This window comes from Acanthaster planci, linkage group LG12 (assembly GCF_054643075.1).
Source record: "Acanthaster planci isolate LZ-2023a linkage group LG12, COTS_SCS, whole genome shotgun sequence".
NCBI lineage: Eukaryota > Metazoa > Echinodermata > Asteroidea > Valvatida > Acanthasteridae > Acanthaster > Acanthaster planci.
The window spans coordinates 3,673,704-3,695,310 of record NC_141788.1 but is presented as its reverse complement, the minus strand read 5'-3'; the positions used below and the strand labels follow the sequence as shown (position 1 = coordinate 3,695,310).

General features: G+C 43.7%; 1 protein-coding gene and 1 pseudogene across 2 annotated transcripts; one reads left to right on the top strand and one right to left on the bottom strand.

Moving 5' to 3' along the window:
* Nucleotides 1-132: 132 nt before the first annotated feature.
* LOC110977426 (dynein light chain Tctex-type 5 pseudogene) lies at nucleotides 133-2,702 on the top strand (annotated as a pseudogene).
* A 133-nt stretch (nucleotides 2,703-2,835) lies between these two features.
* LOC110977424 (uncharacterized) lies at nucleotides 2,836-20,091 on the bottom strand. 2 transcript variants are annotated; one of them, XM_022231539.2, is made up of 14 exons: nucleotides 19,784-20,091; nucleotides 13,336-16,091; nucleotides 12,704-12,784; nucleotides 11,835-12,212; nucleotides 9,691-9,822; nucleotides 9,075-9,321; nucleotides 8,740-8,880; nucleotides 8,161-8,274; nucleotides 7,705-7,778; nucleotides 6,769-6,879; nucleotides 6,457-6,572; nucleotides 5,928-6,066; nucleotides 5,053-5,173; nucleotides 2,836-4,464 (listed from the first exon to the last, which is right to left on the bottom strand). In XM_022231539.2, exons 1-14 carry the CDS (start codon nucleotides 19,905-19,907, stop codon nucleotides 4,376-4,378), a joined length of 4,623 nt encoding a protein of 1,540 aa, XP_022087231.2. In that variant the 5' UTR covers nucleotides 19,908-20,091; the 3' UTR covers nucleotides 2,836-4,375. The 2 variants fall into 2 exon arrangements, with proteins under 2 accessions (XP_022087231.2, XP_086999923.1); XM_087143797.1 differs by lacking the exon at nucleotides 19,784-20,091 and adding an exon at nucleotides 17,925-19,765.
* Nucleotides 20,092-21,607: the final 1,516 nt, after the last annotated feature.

The following is a 21,607-nucleotide window of genomic DNA, read 5'->3' as shown; positions in this document are numbered from 1 at the left end:
CCTATGATACCCCCACAAACAATACAACTGCTCAAGCACAAAGGGGACATCGATCACCAATGTCAATGGAAGACCGCGGTTGCCAATACACCGGGTCGTCGCCGACACAGCTCAGCTCGGAGAGTTAACAGTCGATGTGCCCCATGCGGCGGTCTGCGCGTGACTAATTGTAGTAGAAAACTTGGCTTCTGGAAAATTCACTAACTGACTGCTGTTTCTTCTCTCATCCGGGAACCACATCCGGATTTCGAGGCAAGCGCCTTATACATGCATCTCACATTCCTGATTCAAGAAGGTACCGGTTACTTTTCAGCAAAGTGCGGATAATTGTAGACTCCCAGACGACAATTCATATTTTGCCAGAACGTGAACTGCAGACGCAACTGTTCCCAAAAACGCACGAGATTAGTGAACTTGTATCGTATGTATAGAGTCAGTGATCTCGGATAAGTTCAACTCCTGGGATATTCACTGTTTTCCCCTCATACACGGCGAGTTGTCCAGTACTTTGGTCATCATGGCCCAAGTTTCTGTCAGTAAGTTGTCAGCGTCCACTCAACGTAGCAGTGAGGCTCGTGGTGGTGGGCCTTTGGGTGGAAGCCGCCCCCAGGCCCGTTACGAGTGCACCTACAAGATGGAACCGGACAAAAAGTTCATGTCGCATCGCGCCGGGGGCATCATTGAGGATGTGCTGCAGACGGAGCTACGTGACGCCAAGTACGAGCCCGAACGGAGTCAGAACCTCTGCCGCTACCTCGCCGACACCATCAAGAACAGGGTCAAGGAGCTGGAGTTTAGCCGCTACAAGATCGTTGCCATCGTTACCATTGGCTCCCTCGATCAGAACGCCTCATCGTACGCAAGCCAGTGCGTCTGGAACGAAAAGTACGATACCTACGCCGAGTTCACGTTCAAGAACGGCTCGCTCTATGCTCTCGGGACAGTGTACGGGATTTATCAAGAGTAAACGCTGCAAAACATTCCTGAAGTGTGCGGTTGCTTGTACTTCGGAATCGCTGAGGATACTGATGGGCAGTGACAAGATCTGAACAACTTGTTGACATGAGCTCTACTTCTGCAGACTGCAGCTACTACCAAGCTCTTCTAATCCTCTGAACATTCCTTGAAAAATATTTCACCCCCAGCATACACAACTTAGCCGCAATGAGAGTACCCGTTTTGCTCATTGTAAGGTTGCACTGTGGTATAGATGTGAGACCTGATGATATCTTACTCAGACTGATCCAAAAACTATAGAAGTTTGCCAAGTTGGAAGAAGAAGTTAGACAGGGTTTTTGATTAATATAATGGATTTTTGACAGTACGTGAACATGCAGGGTTTAGACATTGATCAATTATTTTCTGTTTGCTGTGTGTGTAATAACGAGGCTTTCTTCGTTAATAATTTAAGCCACGTACTGATCTACTGATTTCTTTGCATGATTTGTTAACAATATTAATCGGGATTAAATGAAGATGTTGATAAGGTCATCATCACGGCTGCTTCTCCGGGAGAGGAGAGGCATTTTTGGTGAATAGTTGCCCCAACTGTTGACTGTCACCCATGCATTCCAAATTCTGCAGTAAGAGGACTGTCGGTCTTTCGTGCCAAAGAGAATCGACATTTAGGAACAGACTACCGGTATAATACGAGCTTGTGGCCAATCGAAGTAGAAGGAATATTTTTAAAGCTCTACCAGTGTACCATCTCGATAAAAGTTAATGCCCCCGTTTGTTATTTCATGTACCTTAGAAATGTTGGGTATATCGTTACCAAACACACCCGTAGATGGGTTAAACTACGCTTGAGATTCTTGGAACACGCTGAAAAAAGGAGGGTTACTTCAAGCCACATGCCACGGGTGTTAATGGCCAACATAAACACAACAGTAGAGTAAATAACGTGTTAGTTTCGAATGACGGCCATCATACCAAACACGTGGATTTATACGAGTTATACTTTACCCGTTGGGTTTACAATTAAGTTCAAAAATAGCTCTGTGGACAAAGCATGTGATTGGAATCCTGAATGAATTTTCACCGTATGAGCCGATCTAAAGTATAGCATCAACGTCTTTCCCCGCTCGAGGAGGTAAACGTCCCCCCCATCAACACCATTGAAATAATCTGTGTCAAAACCCCAACCACGCCAATTTCACTAAGATTCACTAAGTTGGTGTTGCACAAGGCAAAGAACTTCATCACTTTGTCATGTGGAACAAATACTGTAAATGTATCGCCTACTGGAAATTAGGAATACCTGCCCAGAATTAGAAATGTCATGAAACATAACTTAAAGCGATGTCCAGACTACAGAGGTAGATTAAAGGGCGGATTGTGACATCGATCAATCTTATTGTTCTCTTTGTTCATGCTTAACTTTTATCGAGGCCCGTCGATCGAACCCCGGCTAACGGCGGTCCGTTATAAGCAATCACCCCCCCCCCCCGAGCTTGAGTGGCAGGGGATTGGAAATCGATACTGCATATTAAAACAGATGGTTTTTAGTTACACTGTTACACGTGACATTCAAACGACATGCCCAAAACGAATCCAAAATGATCGACACGGGTATCTTTTCAATCACTTTCTGGCTGACGTTTGGGATATTTTTCCCACCTCTTGAGAAGATAAATCCTTCAAATGCGGGGGGGGGAGAAAAACCTTCCCCCTTTTGTTGAATTATGTTCTCTTCCAGCATGGTCTGCAATCCCCAACACAAAAATCGTACCATGGCTTATCCGCTTTCATTTCAGAAACGCTAACAATCCACTATACTGTTGTACTCTTTGCAAACCCTGATAATACAAAGACATCCATTCCACGATGAATAGATCGTTTCTTAGTAACGTATAACTTCATTTATTTTTTGCCACATACATGTATTTAAAACAAAATGAACACAAAAGGCTCATAAATAATAAATTAGACAACAAAATTCCGGACAGATTAACTTCGTTTTTGTATTTTTTTTTACTTCTTATTTCTGTGGACCCTGTGAGTGTTGCTTTTACGAATTATGGTACTATTAAATTTTTTAGAAATATCCCGCATTATTCCAAACCTTCAAGGGTGGCTGAAACCTTGTTGCATTTGCCCGGTAAGCTCCACCCACTGCCACAAAGCATGTTCCAGCCTTTGGCGTCCTACGCGCATGTCAGGCTTGAATCATGAGTGTGACTGGTCAAAACACCGCTGGGCAGGACTCACCAGTAAATGATCGATTTAGTCTTTAGTTAGGTTTTATACTTCACCCCCAAATGAACCCGTGAATAACAAAAGTTTTTAAACCTTTTCAGCTGGAAAAATGTAGATACAGAAAATTCTATGCAGTCCAATCACATTTTGGATTGATTCTCTGTTGTCCAAGCACAAGAGCGTAAAGGATGCAACTGGTTTTTGCGCATACCCGACAGCTTTGTGGGTCATTAATAAGTTTCGACTTAAAAGTCCATCACGCACAGTCGCCAAATTCTCTAATCATTTTGGCAATCCTACTTTCCCCTATTGAGCGCATAATAGCTCCATGCCGAGTGTGAGGAAAGCGCAATTGTCGTAAAAGTCACATACACTGACCAAAAGATTCAGAGAACAATTGAATGCGTATCATAACTGGTTGAAGATTATTAGACTGGTGAGTCAAAAATGTTTATTATTTCCTTTCTCGGCAGTTTTTATTTCGGGAGAGTGTCTGAGTATTCTGACTGGTGACTTGATACATAAAATGAGCGGAATTGTTAAACACCGGCTGTGCAGGGAGTATTTGGGGCCACATTTCATTTTAACATTTGCAAGTAAAGTTTTCACAAGGAAGGGTACAAAAATAAGTCATCTCACTCAAGTGTACTGCAAATGAGACGAGCCACATCTAGACACTGTGTGTTTTCAAATTACGCATAAGCCCTTTACATGCAAGAAACAATTCACACCAGGATGTCAGTATGGGTGAGAGTATTTTCTTACTTCCATTGAGACAGGGACATTCCAAACTAATTACCAAGCCCAGCTAAGGTGTTAACTGGTTATTTCAGAGACATAATTATTGGACCCTCAGCTGCTCCCAGGCGAGTTTACTCTTATCATTAGCATGGTGGAATTAGCAGTGGTACCAATAGTCTGGTTAGCGGTCCTTTAATATTATTGTTGTGACTCTGACGTGGGAACTAGTCTATAGGGCAATCATGATGTGACATCCACTGGTGAGGGCGACAAACCATGAGATACGTATTTGTCCCTCGGTCATGTGATCATTCTGGGCTATTGAAAATGCAGTACTCGAGACGGACATATAACAATTAGGTTTGATAATATACAGTTTGATCATCCTGATCCTTCAGGGACATGGTGATGGCAATGTGGCAGCGGTCTCTTTGGACTATAAGGTTTTCTTTGCGTCTTGCTTGGCTTTCCAGATGATGAGTTCCATGCAACTCTTGGCATCCTCTTTACTGTCATGCCCACCGACTGCAAAACAGAAGGTACCAAAAAAATAATAACTGTCAGATTTATAATTCACTCATCCAAAAAGCTTGGGAGCTCTTGGGTCAGGTTTTGAGTCTCTCAAATCTGGTCTACAGTCTCTAGAATTAGATCTGTCATCTCCACGACCACATCAAGTGCCTTAAGGATAAGGTCTTGAGTCACTAGGATATAGTCTCATGTTGCTAGGATACAGTCCAACGTTGCTAGGATACAGACACAAGCCATCAAAGTCAATTGTAGAATAAAACACCAGCAATATACTATTCTGAGCCATATCAAATACAGAGGAGGTCTTACAAGTTTGTAATTGAAGATCTCATCAATACGCAACACATTGTACATGTACTTTCCGATTCCGAATCATTTCTGTGACATTCTCCTAAAAATTCTAACCTGCTTCCCAATTCTCTTTTCTCCTGCACCTGTATTACGATACAAGACTGTCAATTTGGTGTTGAAAACCAGAGCATACACATGACAAGAAACGTAGTTTAGCCAGTATGCATCTGACACTACAGAAAGCGAAATACTAAATCAGACAAAAAAAAGACTTTTCAAATCCCGACTCACCATCATTCTGGATGATTCTGCTCAGGCACTCGGCCATCAGCGTCCGCAGAGCTCGCTTGAAGGGCAGGCCACGTTTGTGCGGAAACAGCACTGCCGTGTCTATGATTGTGCTGTGAATCATCTGCACAAAGGAAACCACCAACGGCTTTGTATGATGGCTTTCGGTAAGAGATCAAATTTTGGCGTACATTTGCACGTGGAGTGTGTTCTCACAGCCCAAAACAAGAAACAGGTTTGTGGTTTGTGACGTTACATGACCAATTTCACTCAATATTTGTTAAGTTTCTTACCAAGGTCGCTCTCTCTTTTCATATCCTAAAAGGAAATACCCATATTGGTTTGCTGCATGTAGTAAGTCTGGGAATACATAATTCGCTAACTTTGGAGACATCACTTTTGGCTTATTTTCCACCATTTTGATCTGGCAATGAATCAACTCCAACCTCGGTTCTCGTTTGGTCAGAACAATGATGTAACACAGGCACAAGTGAAATCACAAAACATGCCCAAAATGACTGGAGCAGAAACGGGTTCCTGATCTAGATCGCCTAAACATACCCCTACATAATGGTCACTCAATCTCCTTATGGAGACTGGGGCACTGGCGCCTCCTCAGGAAGACTGAGATATTGTTGAGAAAATCCCCTAAATCCTTCCAAATCCACCACTGTACTGAAAACTAGTGACACACTCTTTGTACATGCACTTTTGAACTTTGACCTAGCATATACATGGGACCAGGAAGTCTCATGAAGAATCCTTCGAAGCTTACATTGGATCTCAGAGGGTCAACGATTCCTCGCACAAAACTTCTGCCACAAACCAGTCTCGTTTTTATCATGATTGAAAGGGCGACGTGGTGGAATTTGTTGTACCTTGAGTGCCAGCATGTCGCTCTCCAGGCTGTGGCCAATCAGGATAGTGTCACTACTAAACATGCTAAGTAGGATTGCCTGGACGTCTTGAAGCGTAGTGGTTGCCGACTTCAGATCATCTTCTGTAATGCCGCTAAATCTGCATAATGATTGAAAGTTAGCAAAATACGAACCAATTAAAAAGGCTAGCAGCAAATTAAGCAACAAAATGCTGTTTTGGTGTTTATATGTTCAATATCTATTCTTTGCTGATTTGCTTCAGGAGTACTGGACCTCAGTTACAATTCGGCATGGCAGAGTGAAGCTTGTAAAAAAAAGTGCTTGAGGCATTGCACGTGAGTGCTTACCTTTCATATCAGAAAAAAAAACACTACTTTACAACATGCACAGCATGTACATATTCTTCAATCGATTCTCTTGCTCTACGTTCACTTCAATCAGCTCTCTACGCCAAATATACTTCAGTCTGCACAATCTCTGATGGTGCTTACAAAATATGCTGAAAAAAACCCCACAGTTTACAGTTTACCTGGTGTTATAATCCACAATTTCATTACTGGGTTTCACCAAGGAGTCGTAAACACAGTCCAGTTTATCATCGATGACTGTCACTCTGGTTAACTCCAAACCTTTGACAGTGTAGCACTGGAAAGAAATCAGGTAAAAACACTTGAGGGGATTACAGAGGGAAAGGTGATGGACTTCCTGTGTCGGGTTGATGTCAAATTCCACATCATGTTTAAAAATCCAACTGAGTGTTAATTCAAACATTGAATTATTCCCATGGTCAGACTTAATCCAACCGACTTGCCAGAAATGTACCACTCGTAAAACATCTCACCATTTCACAGTCTAGGGAGTAAAGTCCTGCGTTGCCATCCGCTGGTGGGGACTTGGCCACTGTTCTCATGAATCCGGTTAAGTTACTGGTTTTATCCTCGGTCACGTGATACTGGCAAAACAGAACAAAGGACAAGACCGTCAACTAATTTGGGCGGCCAGAGTTAGAAGCCATTGCTCCGGCGGCATCATGTTCAAGGGCAGGTGGTACCCACACATTACATGCCCTTCAGCCAAATGCATGTGCAAATTAATGAGTAAGGTACCACTCCTGAGATGGCGTCTCCTCAGATAAACGTTATCACATCATTACAAGCTCGATGGCTAGAAATGGCCAAGTTCTTCAGATTGCTTCTCATGAAACTGTCCCAGGAATTCAGGAAGTTCTTTTGTCTCTATAAAACAAATCTCTTGAATAAGTTTTCAGGAGGTGGTAATCTATTTGACCTAATTTTTTTCAGGACACCGGTAGCTTGAGTCATATTCCTCAAGTCTCAAGGTGTATTTTGTTGGCGGGTTTTTGTTTGTTTTCCTGGCATTTGCTTAAATTAAAGTTCCCTATCAGATATGAATTAACCCCTTCGCGCCGGGAGACGGTAAGAGCCGCCGTAAAAATCGAGATCCTCATCCCGCTTTTCGGCTATTATTCTTGGCCCACGCTCAAGCGAACACGGTGAAAGAAGGCAGACCCTGGCTCTTGTATATATGGTGATTGGCTTTTGTGTGTTGCCAAGAAATGAAAAGGCCGAATCTGCATCATAATCACCAGCTTCACAATAGTCCCCACTTTGAAAAAAGGCAACGGGAATGTGGAAGCGTGAGTAGAGCCACATGCCACCGAACAATCAGTCTTTTCACCGTGTAATGCTGGAATTCTTGGAGTCAGAGGGGTGAATCAGGGGGTTAGAGCAGGGTTGGCGAGATCACGTCCGCTAACCTTCGCAATGCAGCAACCTTTGGCATCAGATGTTCCTGAGCAGCAGTTAAAGCGACCTTCGAAGGATCCACCAACTGCAACAACAACAGCCCATGCCTCAAATGAATTAATCACTAATAGATAAATCAATGCATGCTATCGGAAAGCCTGAACCACGATGAAATTGGTCCATACTTTGCATGTAAGTACAGTGTATGTGTGTAAACTAGAATAAGCTACGTACATCATTGCTAAAGTTCATATTCTGCCATAATTTAAAAACCCTCACTAGCGTCATCAAACACCCAACTTGTGACAAGTACAGAATAGGAAACAGGATAAAAATGGTCATTTTTTGCCCGGAATATGTAAAACAGGAGAATACACGGGATTTCAGGAAGGAAACTTTTGTTCTTCCAACTCCACTCTCAAGGCCAACAACAGATAACAGACCTGCCTGCGGTGCTAACAGCTTACCTTTCTTGTGCCAGAACTTTCCCCAGTGATAGGTGCAACTCTCTCGGGTGATGTAATGTCCATCTGGACGACGCAGGAACGTTTTACCGCATCGACTGCAGAAGCGCTGGTTGGCTATCAGAAACCAATGGAATGAATCAAGACGATTAGACTAGAAGCGCTGGTTGGCTATCAGAAACCAATGGAATGAATCAAGACGATTAGACTATCTCCTACATTGCTTTTCACATGCACGCTGGTTGCCCAGTGTACCGCTAGATGGAGGAGGGTAGACCGCTTTGTTTTAGGGAGAGCGCAAAGGTGGGCACCGTAAGTAACAGGCAAGACATCTCGGACTGAAGCATGGCCAATCACACAAGGGCTATAACTTGGTGTTCGGTGCTTGTCCACGATGAAATCCTGGCTACGGATCAATCAATACTTGTACGCACACTGGTGATTCCCACGATGGTGGCAGCACTGTCTTCACTGATAACTGTCAGATGACGGTAGTTTTAACACTTGGCAAGATGTCTTTGCCATTATTAGAGCATACAATCTCCCCTGCTACAAATAGACTTACATTTGAGGAACACTTACGATCGGCTGAAGTGCATTTCTTGGTGTCATCTTCCTTAACAGTTGCGTGTCCTGGGGTGTCGGATGGACGGGGGTATCTGTTGGCAACTAGCTCTTCCTCACTAAGTAGGTATGGCTTCAGCTTCTTATATAAAAAGGCTCCTGAAAAATACAAGTATTCGCCAAACAAATACTTAATGCTCAAGCCTGAAGAAACCTGTAGAGAGGAGACAACGAGAAGCAGTTACAGTTTAAAAGGTGGGAGGAAAACCCCAGAGGAATATTCTGGGTAAAACCCACAGACTCAGGTAGGGACTGAAAACCCAATCCCCATGTGGACCGGGCTTAAGACATACCTTCATACTTCTCCTCTTGTGAGGCAAGGCGGCTGTGCAAGGAGCGGTTTAGTGTGTAGGTGTGTTGGGTGGCGGGTTTCCCACCGATGACGGCTTCGTGGGAGATGCTAGCCTTGCCGGGCGACGCCGGCTTGGACTGGCCGGGGGCCTGCGCACTACGCAGTCTCTTCAGCGTGTTGATGGATAGATTCAGGTAGATGTTCCTGGAGGTCGCCCTGTCGTACACACTCTTTTCTTCCTTCAAACCCTGAGTGTTACAAAAGCGCAGCCGGTAACAGTACTGATGTGACCAGGAAATATCCCAAACTGGGTGAATATTGCAACACTGCCCATGATGTTTGCATCCTGACTGGGCAGTGTGATCCCCGAACACATGGGGCACAGGTATTGTGGCTTCTGACAAGTAGTCCCTGAGCAGAGACACTGACAAACAAAAGGAACGACTAATATACAGATGGGTAGCTCAATTGCAGGAGTCACTCTAGAACGCCAGCTGGTGTTCTGAAGGTTGCAGGTTCAACTCCCACTCTTGTCAATTTCTTTCTTCACCTTTAAGCAGCCTTAAACTTAAATTCAAATCTACTAATAACACTCCAAAGTGTGTCAATTGTCTAACCTGGTCAAAGGCATCTTGCTCTGTTTGTGTGGTTTTGAGGAATTCATCAATGAAGAGGTTGAGGTATCGCTGGCGGACACTGGAAGGGACCTTGTTGGCAGAGTCTGGGGGAATAATTGGCCTCGGGTTCACCTGTACAGAGACACACGGCCAAGAACAAGATGTATGCAAACATGAGGCAAAAAAAGAACCTGTATTTTTATAACCCCTTGGACAATTTCTTTGTATTCATTTCTGAAGGGAAAAGACACTCCCATTCAAGGATCAAAAGACATAATTATAAGGCAGTAATCAGAGTAGCGGGGGGGGGTTAGAGCTGGCTGGAGAATTCAAGACAAACACCGTAAAGCTGAGGGACACATCAAATCACGAAAGGCAAAAACAGAAATACAAAAAAAGACCATAAAAGCAACACTGGGATGATGAGGATATATGATAAAAATACTGAATACTGTGTTATCAAAGTATTTCAAAATCAACTTTTATGTCACTAGTGTGTCCATGGCTTCATTCTGAAATTTAACCAAACAGGACAATAACTCTATTTTGCAAGAGACAAATAAAAGGCTGGTTGTCTAGCAGCTGTGCTCTACGATTGCTGGTTTGAAATGAAATGAAAATAATGCTTTCCGTTAAGCTTGAATTGTAAAGAATTTTTGGTTGAATTTAATTAATTTCTTCAAGGTGTACACTGTACAAGGTGAAACCAAATTTTAAACTGCTACAAAGTACATGTCTTCAACAATCAGGACAACAGGAAAACCAATAAACCACCTCTACAAAAGTCATCTACAGTAATTAAACGCAAGCCCTGATACATATTATAAGCCATTTCAAAGGATACATGCAAGTTTCTTTGATTTACAGTACTGATAGTCTAAATAATATACTCACAGTTTCAGCAAAGACAAGTTCTATGACCCGTGGTTTTTTACTAGACGTAGCTCCTGAAGGAGAAGTTGCCTTCCTTTTAACGGCTCCACCCCTAGCAGGGGTAGTCACCGTGCTAGTCTTGGCTTTCCTGGTCCTTGTTTTTGTCCTTCTCTTCCGAGAAGTTTTACTTTTTGTTTTAGTCCTGGTTTTCCTTTTTGTCTTTGGTTTGGTTTTACTGGCCGTACGCTTAGTGGTGGACTTCCCCTTGCTTTTTGCTTTTGCCATTGCTCCCAAAACTTCCTTTTGTACAAAATATGTAAAATTTGTCACCCCATTATGACAGTCTGTTCTCACACATACACACAGACACGTATACTATGCTTAAGTGCTATGGCTATGTGCTATGCACACACACACACTGCAATGGTACCCAGAAGTACATATAACAGAAACAATACATTGTGGTATGGTCACCAGACTACAGCTTACATCTCATAATGTAGCGCCCTCTATTGATGTCCGTGGACAAATAATTCCATGCAGACTTTACCACACTGGGACCATTTGGTTTAGTTTTATACAGCAATACCCGACGTAATTTTTTTTTTCCTCTGCAATGGCTTCACACTGTATTTTCTACATGTATACTGCAAAAAACAATGAAGTGATTACAACATTGATTTCATTGTCTGCACTGGAGCATACTGACGTGCAAAATTAGGTCGAGGGGCGACTTTTGTGCATTTTTGTTGAATTGATGGCTGACGGGTTTTTAGTTGTAGATCAAATGAACAGATCACTTCAGCCGATTACTTAAAACATCACACCCGCTTATATGGTGCAATGGTTTCAATAGAAATTCAAGTTTTGCCAGTAGGTACTAAACAGCAAGGGTGAATCCATTTCTTTTTTTGGGTAGGAGGAGCCAAAACTATTACTTCTCAGTGATACCTTAATGGTCTTTCCGAGTTGTTACGCAAGACTATTTGTGTTTTACATGCTTTGGGGAAGATATGAAATGAAAAATTTCCAAAGGTGGTACTTTCTATTATAACAAAATTTACCACCCAGATGTGTGTGGGAAGGTATGGCCCTGTTTGACCTCCCCCCAGTCCATCCACGGTATAAAAATGTAAAGCTAAGAAAAGAATTTTGGCATATTCATCTTTTCTATCGTTACTTGCAGTAAAGCTTTCCATTTGATTCGACCGGTCTGATTTCCGAGGTGGTTGACGGTTTCACACTAATCCAGATCTACAATTTCTGCTCACCTTCTTTGGCAAGTGGGCTACTCTTCTCTCCCCCTTCGGCGCCGTTATGGCCACCGTCTTCCTCCTGGTGTCGGAGCCGGCACCGTGCCCGATGGAATATTTCAGCTGAATCCGGGCATTAACACCCATGGCTGGCTGCGACGACGACGCCGGGGACTTCGGCAGGCTTGATGGTTTGGAGGAGCTGGGGACGTGCGCTATCCTTTTACCGGCACTGCCGCTGGGCTTGCTTCCAGCGGGAGAGTCTTTGACTTGCTGCGTCGGACCGTTTTGCCATTGCTGGCGGAGTTGTTGCTGCGCCTGCATGTAGCGATTGTGGCACACTTGAAGAGGAGTGGGCCTTGCTTTGGGCCTGGGTGTGCACTTCCGGTATTTTGCCTGACAGAGAGTATATGAAGGCAAATTGGTTGTACCTTCTTTGCTACATTTTCTGTCTTGTTATGTACCTTGGCAAGCAAGTCCTCACGACCAGGAATATTCCACAGGAGACCCTCTGGATCTCGTGTTAAACAGCACGGACCATTTGGGGTTGGTGGTAGCTGTACTATCGAACGGCACGCTTGAGACCAATACCAATCATACAAAGTACAAACAAACTAACGGCTGCAATGACAAATCTTCGCCAAAGCGGACCTCACAGTGGGACGGAGGGTGTTCAACGACAAATCAAGTTGAACCAAAATAAAATTGAACAGAACTACTCCTCATTCCTAATTCTGTCATTACCTAATGTTTTCAATCACCAATATTAAGAAAAAACCTTCAAACATGAAACTGGCAACACCCGGAGCATGATGAGGAATCTAATCAAAACATGAGCATGGCTTCAGAAAAGCCGGACGAAGGTACATTCACATGGTCACACGTACCTGCGCTGATTGAAATTTTGACGAATGAGCAACTCTTTGTTTTCCTGTGGACAGAAGGAGGTCTTCAGTTTTGGGCTGTTTCTGCAGCAAAACAAGGGAGAAAAGTCAACGGTTCATCAATGCATAATCCAAGATTTAAACAAGTAAATGAAGAGCTGTAGACCAACATTTACTGGGTTATCTTTTCAGAGAATTGATTTCAATTGTAATGGTTTGTACATCTCCCCCCCCTCCCAGGAGGCCCTTGGTAAATCCCTTCATAGCTGAGCTTCATTTCAAAAGGACGAGTACTAAGTAAATCAAATTTTCACTTTTATCACAAAATCATTGGTTCGTTAAAATGTTTACAAACAACACCTGTTCAAAATGATGAGTTTAAAGTGTAAGATTTCAAGTTGAACAAACAATTGACACTGATCTGTGTACAGACATGGATTAAAAATTCTGATTAAATTCAGAGCTCAATACAAATGACACCTGTTGGTTCAACAGTCTCAGTTGAAATGATGGGCGTAATACACGAAGATTCCAAATTAAGCAAAGATTTGACCATGCTATACGGACTGACAGTGATTTAAAACCCTGATCCTCCAGATGCAATTTAACTTAAAATCCAATCGGCAGATTATTACCTCCTTCAACTTTTGAGGTTCGCGCGGCTTCTTGACTGGCACTTTCGAGCTTTCCTCTTGGAAAATTCGGAGACATTCTTCAAATGTGTCTGACTCGGAGAAACTCAACTCCACGTCATTGATGTCGAAGTCATCACTGAGTTCAGCGTCCTCCTCGTAGTCCGAGGTAGAGACACTCTCAACTCCATAATCCATGGCCACGACGCTGTTCCCTTCCTCACTCCTGAAGGGACTTTGCGGTTGTCTCTTTTTCACAGATGGCACAGTCTGACTTTGACTGGAATCTCCAATATTGACTTTAACTGATAGTCTGCCTTTAACAGTCTGGTAACTGGAATCTTGTTTGGAATGATCCAGTCGAACTGATTTTGCACCTTGCTGGCTCTGGGAGGGAGTTCTATCAGCGACTGGTTTACTGCTGTGTGCGTTGGTTGATGGTTTTTTAACAGTATGGCTATTTTTCTGATGCTTTCCTGCGGAGGTTGGCTTACCCTGCTTATCTGTGCTATGATGTTTGGTCTGTTGAGTTATTTGCTTACCATCAGTGCTTGAATATCCATCACTGATCAACATAATTTCATCTTCACTTCGTTGGACAATCTGCACATCTGAGCTGTCACTGTCACTGTCATCTCCAAAGAGAAGTTTTGTGGATGCCTTTCTATTGGAAACTTTGGCAGCGAAAATCTGCTTGCCAGTGAACGAGCAGGTTCCACTCTCTTCCGATGCACCATTTGCCATCGTACTTTGTGAGCCTAGCTGTGGGAGACAGTCGTCTGAAGAGCTCGAACTATCAATGACAATCACATCATCACTTTTGGGAAGATCTTGAGACCCTGCAATGCTACTGGCATCTTCTTTGCCCGTTGAGCCGGCGACTTTATTCCCGACAGTTCCAGCTTTTCTCGGCAATTTTGGGAAAGTATTTTTGTGGCCAGCTAACACTTTAGACTTCTTCGTTTCAGCATCGTGATCAGTTTTCTTGGAGATTTCTTTGTTTTGGGGTTGGTATGTCTCATGGCTAGACTTTACTTTCGCTTTTTTGCTTTTTTGCTCATTCATCCTTTTGAAGAACGAAGACAGTTGATCTGACGACACTGCTGGCCTCGATTTCGGAGACACTTCTCCGTCATTACTGTTGTATTCACCAACTTGTGGTTCTCCTTTTGCTCCATTTGTCGATTTCTGTTTGAGGACCTTTCCCTGTTTCTGTTCCGTCTTAGAAGTGCAGGTTTGTTTTTCATCAGTTGAGTCCTTATGTTTAGGAGTTTCAACACTCTTCTTAGTAACACTCTTCTGTTTTGCTTCTCCAAGGGCCTTTGACTTGGAGGATCCTCCTTTTATTTCTTGAAATCTGGCTTTTCTGTCTTGAGAAACCATCTCTTTCACTGCCTGGGACATTTTGGGTTTAGGTCTCTCCTTTGTACATTTATCGTCAGTGGCTTTGGAAATCTCTGTCAAATACGCCATGGGATTCAACTCTTCCGAACCTGAGTCGCACTTTTCCTTTCCTGAGTGGGTTTCACTGGGGTTGTAGCTGTAACTCGGGTTAAAACTACCCACAGGGTCGGACGGTGGGTCAAAATTCACACTGGTAGCAGCCAGGAAATTTTCTTGAGCTCCGTCACTCAACCAATCCCTGCAAACTCCCTCGTCAGTTAAGCATCTCCCACTCTCCAGCACAGTGTTATCTTCATCACTTGAGCACTTTTGTTTTTTCTGTGCCGGTTCATCCTCTGAAGAAGATGCCTTTCTTTTGTTATCTGCCTTATCATCTATGACAAGAGCGTCGCTGTCTGATGACTCTTCTTCACGTGAAAGTTCCTTTCTTTTCTCCTGTTCATGTTGTTTTCGAAGAGATTCCCCTGATGAAAAATTTGAGCAAGGGTCATACTCTGAGTCATTTCCTGGCTCAGAATGAAGGGTGGAGATGGAATATTTTTTTGTCGGGGTGTACTTTGCACTGACATGAGGTGAGAGAGTGTCATCGTCATGATCGGGGAGAGGGCTGTATTCGTCAACCTCATCGGTACAATCATCACCCACATTTTCTTCCAAATCATCAAAGTCATACAGACCGTCCTCGTCTTTCTCCGCCTTGGCCGATGCATCTCCGGATTCTACAGTCCGTTCTCCCAGTGAGCTAGACTGGGTTGGTTTATGGTTGCACTCATCTGAGATTCCTTTAGACCCATCGACCGGCTGGCCGCGCTGTGGTGAGGTTTCTGGACTCGGAGCCTTCTGCTTGCTTACAGTGAACAAACTTCCGTTTTCCAAGGGGTCATACTCATTTTCACCAGCAGGTGCATGCAACTTGTGATCAAGGGAATACTTGTCTGACTTGCTGTAGCCCATCAGCGATGTGCTTGTAGGATCATATTCAGTTTCATCCCAACTCTTCTCCGGAGACTTGGTGAGCTGGTATTTCTGCGAAGATGACGAGTTGCTCTCTGGCTGAGCAGCAATCTGGGACAGCGGGGTGGGGATGTACATGGGTGTTGGAGTCTTCCTGCCAGCATTCTGCGAACTCTGACTAGTTGCCATCTTGTGTCTCCTCCTGGCCAGCGCAATCTGTGCGATTGGGGTGGGCACATACTGTACGGGTGAGGGGGTCGCTTTGGGAGCGTCTTGAGGAGGGGCACAGGATGCAGCAGGGGTGGGTGGTGCGACGACGACATAGGCGCTGACATTGGCTGTTTGGGGATAGACATCGTCAATGCTGCCCGAGGGCTTAGTTGGCTGCGACTTCTCTGTGTCTGTTACACACACGAAAAAAGACAATCACTACAATCAGTAAAAGGTTAATACACCCAGCATTCTGCGTCCAGGCATGTTCCTTCAAACTACATTTCACAGTGTCAATATTTTGCCATCTGTTGAGCCCAAAAAGACAGACAGGGAAAGGGATTAATGTGTTGAGGCAGGCTGACTTTATACAAGTGCTCATACATGTACTCAGCCCATCAAGTTCAAGCGATGTGAACTCTCATTTAAAGATCCCACATTCCAGAGTATACCGAGTCACAACTCATTCACTTGTGACTTGAAATAATAAAACTGCTTGAAAATTATAGTAAAGGTAAATAACAAAGGTGAAGCCAAAAACGGCCGTTTCACAATAGTGCGCCACCAAGAGTTTGCAACACGTTGGCCAATCACAATGCACGAAAGTTGTCGACCCAAAGCGCGTTTAGAAAGGGTCGACAAATTTCGAGCATTGTGATTGGTCAATGCGTTGCAAACTCTTGGAGGCGCCCTATTGTGAAACGGCCGTATTGTAAAGACTTTTGAGTCTTTTAAAGACAGTGAATATGCTGGAGTGAATATGCTTGAGTAATCAAGGTCAAAGGTGTTTTGATCATCCATAAAATTATACATGAATGTCGCAAGCCTAAGAGGTTAGTTGGCAGTGATGTAGCCAAAAATGTCCTTTACCTTCAAAATCACCGTTCTTCTCATGCTCACCCTCCTTGAGATTAGGAAGGGGAAAGAAAACGGATCAAGAAAAGTAGAAAATTTGCCCCCCCCCGTGATCATTCAGACCCCTCCCCCAGTTGCTCACCCCCCATAATGAGAATCATGGCTACGCCACATAGGAAGGCCACAGGTTTAAGAACATCACTTTCCCACAACTGCCTTTTAAATGTTGTTTATTTGATGTGATAGGTGTACCATGTGTTAGAAATGAACTCATCAAGGACATTTGTATATGGGGTCAGGCTGGGGTCGGTAGGTACTGCAGGCAGCAACTTTTTTCCTGAAAAGTAAAAAGCATGTTAATGTCACTTTCTTCTCTTGGAAAAATCTGTACTGACGCGGACAAAAAGTGGTGATCATGCGTTTCGCTCACGGGCCCACCATTAGCCAATCAGCTGGATACTATTAGGTTGTGTCTGAATTGACTGTCATGGATACGTTAGTTCGATTTGAGGTCAAGTCTGTATTAAACTGTTAGTCAGGACCAGGGGCCCATTGCACATTTTACTGGCAACAACTCAAGGTGAAATTTTGGCCCTTTTTGTACTTCCCTGTGAGACAATTTGCTACATTTTACAAGTTATGTCTCAGCAATGAAATTTCACGTCGAGCCTGCACAGAAAGGTCCAATAACTAAAAAAAAAGGAAAGTTGTGGCAAACAAAAGGTTGGAAATCAAATTGTTCCTGATTTAAACGGAGAGTGGTCTATCTCCCTAAGAATGCCGCATCTTGTACCCAAGTCTGTGAAATGTTTTGTACAAGTATTCCAGGTGCCGGCAGCCCCAAACAGAAGCGTTTTTCTTGTCTCAGTCCACCATATTTGCAGGATGAACAACCTCAGAGTGTGAAACTGAAAGGATTTCTCTCAGAGTCGGTGAACTGAATTTTCTTTCTTTGGGTTTTTTTTCCACTTTTTTTGTAAATCATGTATTTCTAATGCCCATGACAAAATAATAACAATGGCAAAAGAATAGGGGAATATGGCGCAGCTCTTAAGAGGAGCTTTGTTTGTTGCGTGTTGTATCTGGCGTTTAATATTCCTAGTAAAGTAATTCTCTGTCCCTTTCTCCTTTGCTTCAAATCGTCATTATCGGGCAAGAGTATATCTTACTCGCAACGTTGGCAGCGTTCCCACAGCAATCAGGAAACCACATTCCGTGACTTTTCCAAGACTTTGCAGGACTGATAAAATATGACAATTTCAATGACATTTCTTGCCACTTTTTAGGGAGAAAAGTTGTTTGGTATTATGAACTTGAAGACTGCCTCATCCACTACTACAGACTGACAAGGATATAGCCTGTAAATTTATTATTATTCTGTTAACACATCAAAAGTGTCTTGTCAAAAATAACCCTTCTGTGGCTTTGATTTTCATGACTTTTCCATGACATTTTCTCCCTCAGACAACAGCATTCCATGACACCCTATCCTATTTTTCCTCAGTATTTCACGCCTTTTTCCTCGACTTTCCAGGACAATTTTTTTCAAGGATTTTCCACAACTGTTGGAACCCTGTCATAGCTCTGCTGCAGTTTTGAACAGGAAGTCCAGCCTGGGAACCATTTACTGACAAGTGATACGTTCACAAAGTGGCTTTTAATCAAACAACGATTCCAATAACTCCTTGCAATAGTGAGGAAGGACACAGCACCCTCCAGCAAATCACCGATCTTTGACCACTGTGACTGATGAAGAATCAGGTTACATTTAGAAAACCAACTGTGGGCAATAAAGATATCACCTTTCATCAGAAAAATACTCAACAAAGTTTACACTTTCCCAGAGTGGACTTTGAACCCAGCCAACATGATTAACAGAATGGGGTCATGAACTACATCAATGGCAGGCCTTCTCCGTGCCCTCACTCAACACACGAATGTAGGACTTTTGAAACCTGTGCAGCCTATGGTCCATCGCAAGTGCACCATCCTCCAGTGACTCCGCCCAGACCTAGCATGGCAGGCATTCATGCTGCAGTCAGTCTGTGTTCGTTTGTTGGACCTGTTGGGCACTGTTGCAGTATGGGCACAGACGGTAAAACAAGCCACGCACGTGCATTAAACACAGACCTTGGCTTTGGGATATGCGAACGCATCTCTATCATACATTCCAATGAAATTTCTGATTATGGTTTACCGATTCATTGTGCAAAAACAATGACACTGACCCAAACTAGCAAAAACATTCGACCAAACCTGCACACCTTTTCCGCAATCAGTCAGGTTCTGCACTATCTCCCTGAGCCTAACATGATGTAGGCCTAGATCTAGATGTTGGACATGATAGGTCACGTAGTTCATGACGGTCAATCTGTACAATCGACCATTTTGGTATCAGTCAATGGTCAATCTAGTCCTATCCATCTACAATCAGCCAATCACCTTAGTATTTCTAGTTCACAGTTGTCATGGTTGTGGAACTTTTTTCGGTAAGTGTGGACATGGTGGAAAAGGGAAGGCAAAATTCATGATTTTGAACATGTCCAACAAGATCAAATGACAGTGCAGCACAACTGATTGATCATCAGTGATCATGCAGATTGGTTAACTAAGCCAAATACACTGACCAGACCAACATCATGATCATGCATGATGATGTACAGACGACAACATGGGCTGCGAACTGCCCAACAAGTAGCATTACCGCTTAGACATTCAACATGTTCACAGGGCCTACAGGCCGAACTGTTGGCTGTAACTCAGGTCAGGCTATATCAGCATGGTCAGGAGCAATTTGAACTGATCTGGAGAATACCCCGCCACCACACATGATCAACCTAGCGAATACCAAACTGTTCTCTTGGGGATTTCCATCTCATATTCACATGATCATGCAGGCTAACCAGTGATTTCAGGGGTGTATTTTCGAGTGGCGGGGTATTCTGCTATTAATCATGTTAGAGCCTCCTCCCTTTGTGTTGGTGGCTACTGACATGACTATGCCAGTTCCTAGTATGAGGTGCCCTACCTGTGCGAGCAGTAGCCGAACTACGGACGTGTCGAAAATGGCAATAAGGCCTTCGACACATGCCATTGCCCTGTGCATAAAATGGGCAATTTAATCCACGGAAATTACCACAACTGGTGAACATAATATTCTACTTTTGATACACCCAAGATGATGAGCCACGCAGATTAAGTTTATGTGTGACTTTCTGCGACCAAGCAGAAGAATTCCATATTTGTATCACGAAAATTTATTCAAGAAGAAAGATTCGTCTTCTTCGAGCTTTGTACTTTTCAGAGGAAGTGCCTGTCAATGTGTGTATTTTCAAGCAAGCTCGAAAGAGGGCGCTATCACTCAAATTTCCGAAACGCTTTTTAATAATTATACGCATTGCATGCTACGGCGAGAAGAATTCCTTAACCTTCACCATTCCAGGTTTCAACTTAGGAAAAGCTCTGCCTGGGCCCGAAAGTATAGTCCATGCAGGCCTGGTGCACAGGTTTCGAAATGGCAACTCAAGGCCGATTATCAATAAAGTTTGCGCTCAAGTGTCGAGTGCTAACGCCAGTGAGCCGGCGCGGCGGAACACTGGCAGCCAGCCTGAGAGTCCTGTTCGATCCCTGGAGGCGGTAACTGAGGCGAAAAGGAGAGAGGTGTGGCGCACAATAAAAGACGGAAACCCCACTAGGTTTGCAAATCCCTCTGCGCGCAAGCCTCCAATAGGGAAAAGTTTAAAGGTATCGTTTACCCTTCCGGCCTCGTAACGGGCCTTAGCGTCATAAGTTACACGCGCAAGGTTCGCAAACTGAAAACGGTGACGCGACGACGACGCCGTTCGATGGAACTGGCCTCTATGTTGATTCCATGATCCATACCATTCAAACTAGAGCACTATCGTCTCATCCGCGCAGGGCCATTTGCACAAACATTTTGAATCCATATTTTGTGCGAGTTTGTAGAACATTCGAAATCAAATAGAATGGATTTCGAATAATGTATTCTGAATGCAACACGCAAGTACAACATACGCGAACGTCAGCGCACAGAGCAATGGGTGCGTTCGATTAGCTTACATGTGTAAGTCAAACTTACACGAGAGCGTTCGTTTAGCCATCACGTGATTCTCGTGCCTGCCCTGGTGTCAGCCATCACTACCCCAGCTGGCGAGCGGGTCTCTGGAGGCTGCCCGAGTGTAATGACGTCACGGATGGACTGTTCGAGCATGGACGTACATGATGGAACGTGGTGGGGACTTGACCTTTTTGCCAGAATGCCTTTGAAAATACACTGCAGCGTTCGATAAGCCTCTTTTTGAGGCATCCCTCGAACACTGGTGTGTTCAGGGAAGCTAATCGAAAGCACCCAATGGTACATCCATAGCTGATTATTTTTAAACGAATGTTTCCCTAACATTCGAGCAAGGTCGTCCGATTTTGTATGCATGTCTTTCGATGGCTGTCTTTTGATGAATATTTTCAGCTAAATTAAAAAGTCCTTCCCTTAATTCAGTCAGTGTTAAGTGGGTTGACGGTTCTGGAGCAGCAGCTTTGCGCGCATCGGGTACTAGGCCTACCGTAAATCTGAAAATGTCACGGCAGAGTTCATGGCAGCGCATACGCGCGTGCACGCGTTTTTGGCGGAGAGCAAATTGAAACCACAGATATCAGAAGAATAGAAAAAAATTCTGATATTTGTGAATGAAACACTCGTTTACTGATAGTGCCTTCGGGTTGTTTGCGTATCTGCTTGGTTCGTTGTATTTTTTTAGAATACAGACGCAGATGTGCAAAGCTGTACAAAAGCCGTACAAAATTTCAAATTCTCCATAGGTTTGTGCACAAACAT

Coding starts and splice junctions, on each gene's coding strand:
- LOC110977424 (XM_022231539.2), bottom strand. CDS start 19,907: ATGTTCACCAGTTGTGGTAATTTCCGTGGATTAAATTGCCCATTTTAT. Junction 6,573..6,768: donor ACTCCCTAGACTGTGAAATG/GTGAGATGTTTT, acceptor ATTTCTTTCCAG/TGCTACACTGTCAAAGGTTT. Junction 4,465..5,052: donor CAGAATCATCCAGAATGATG/GTGAGTCGGGAT, acceptor TCTGTTTTGCAG/TCGGTGGGCATGACAGTAAA.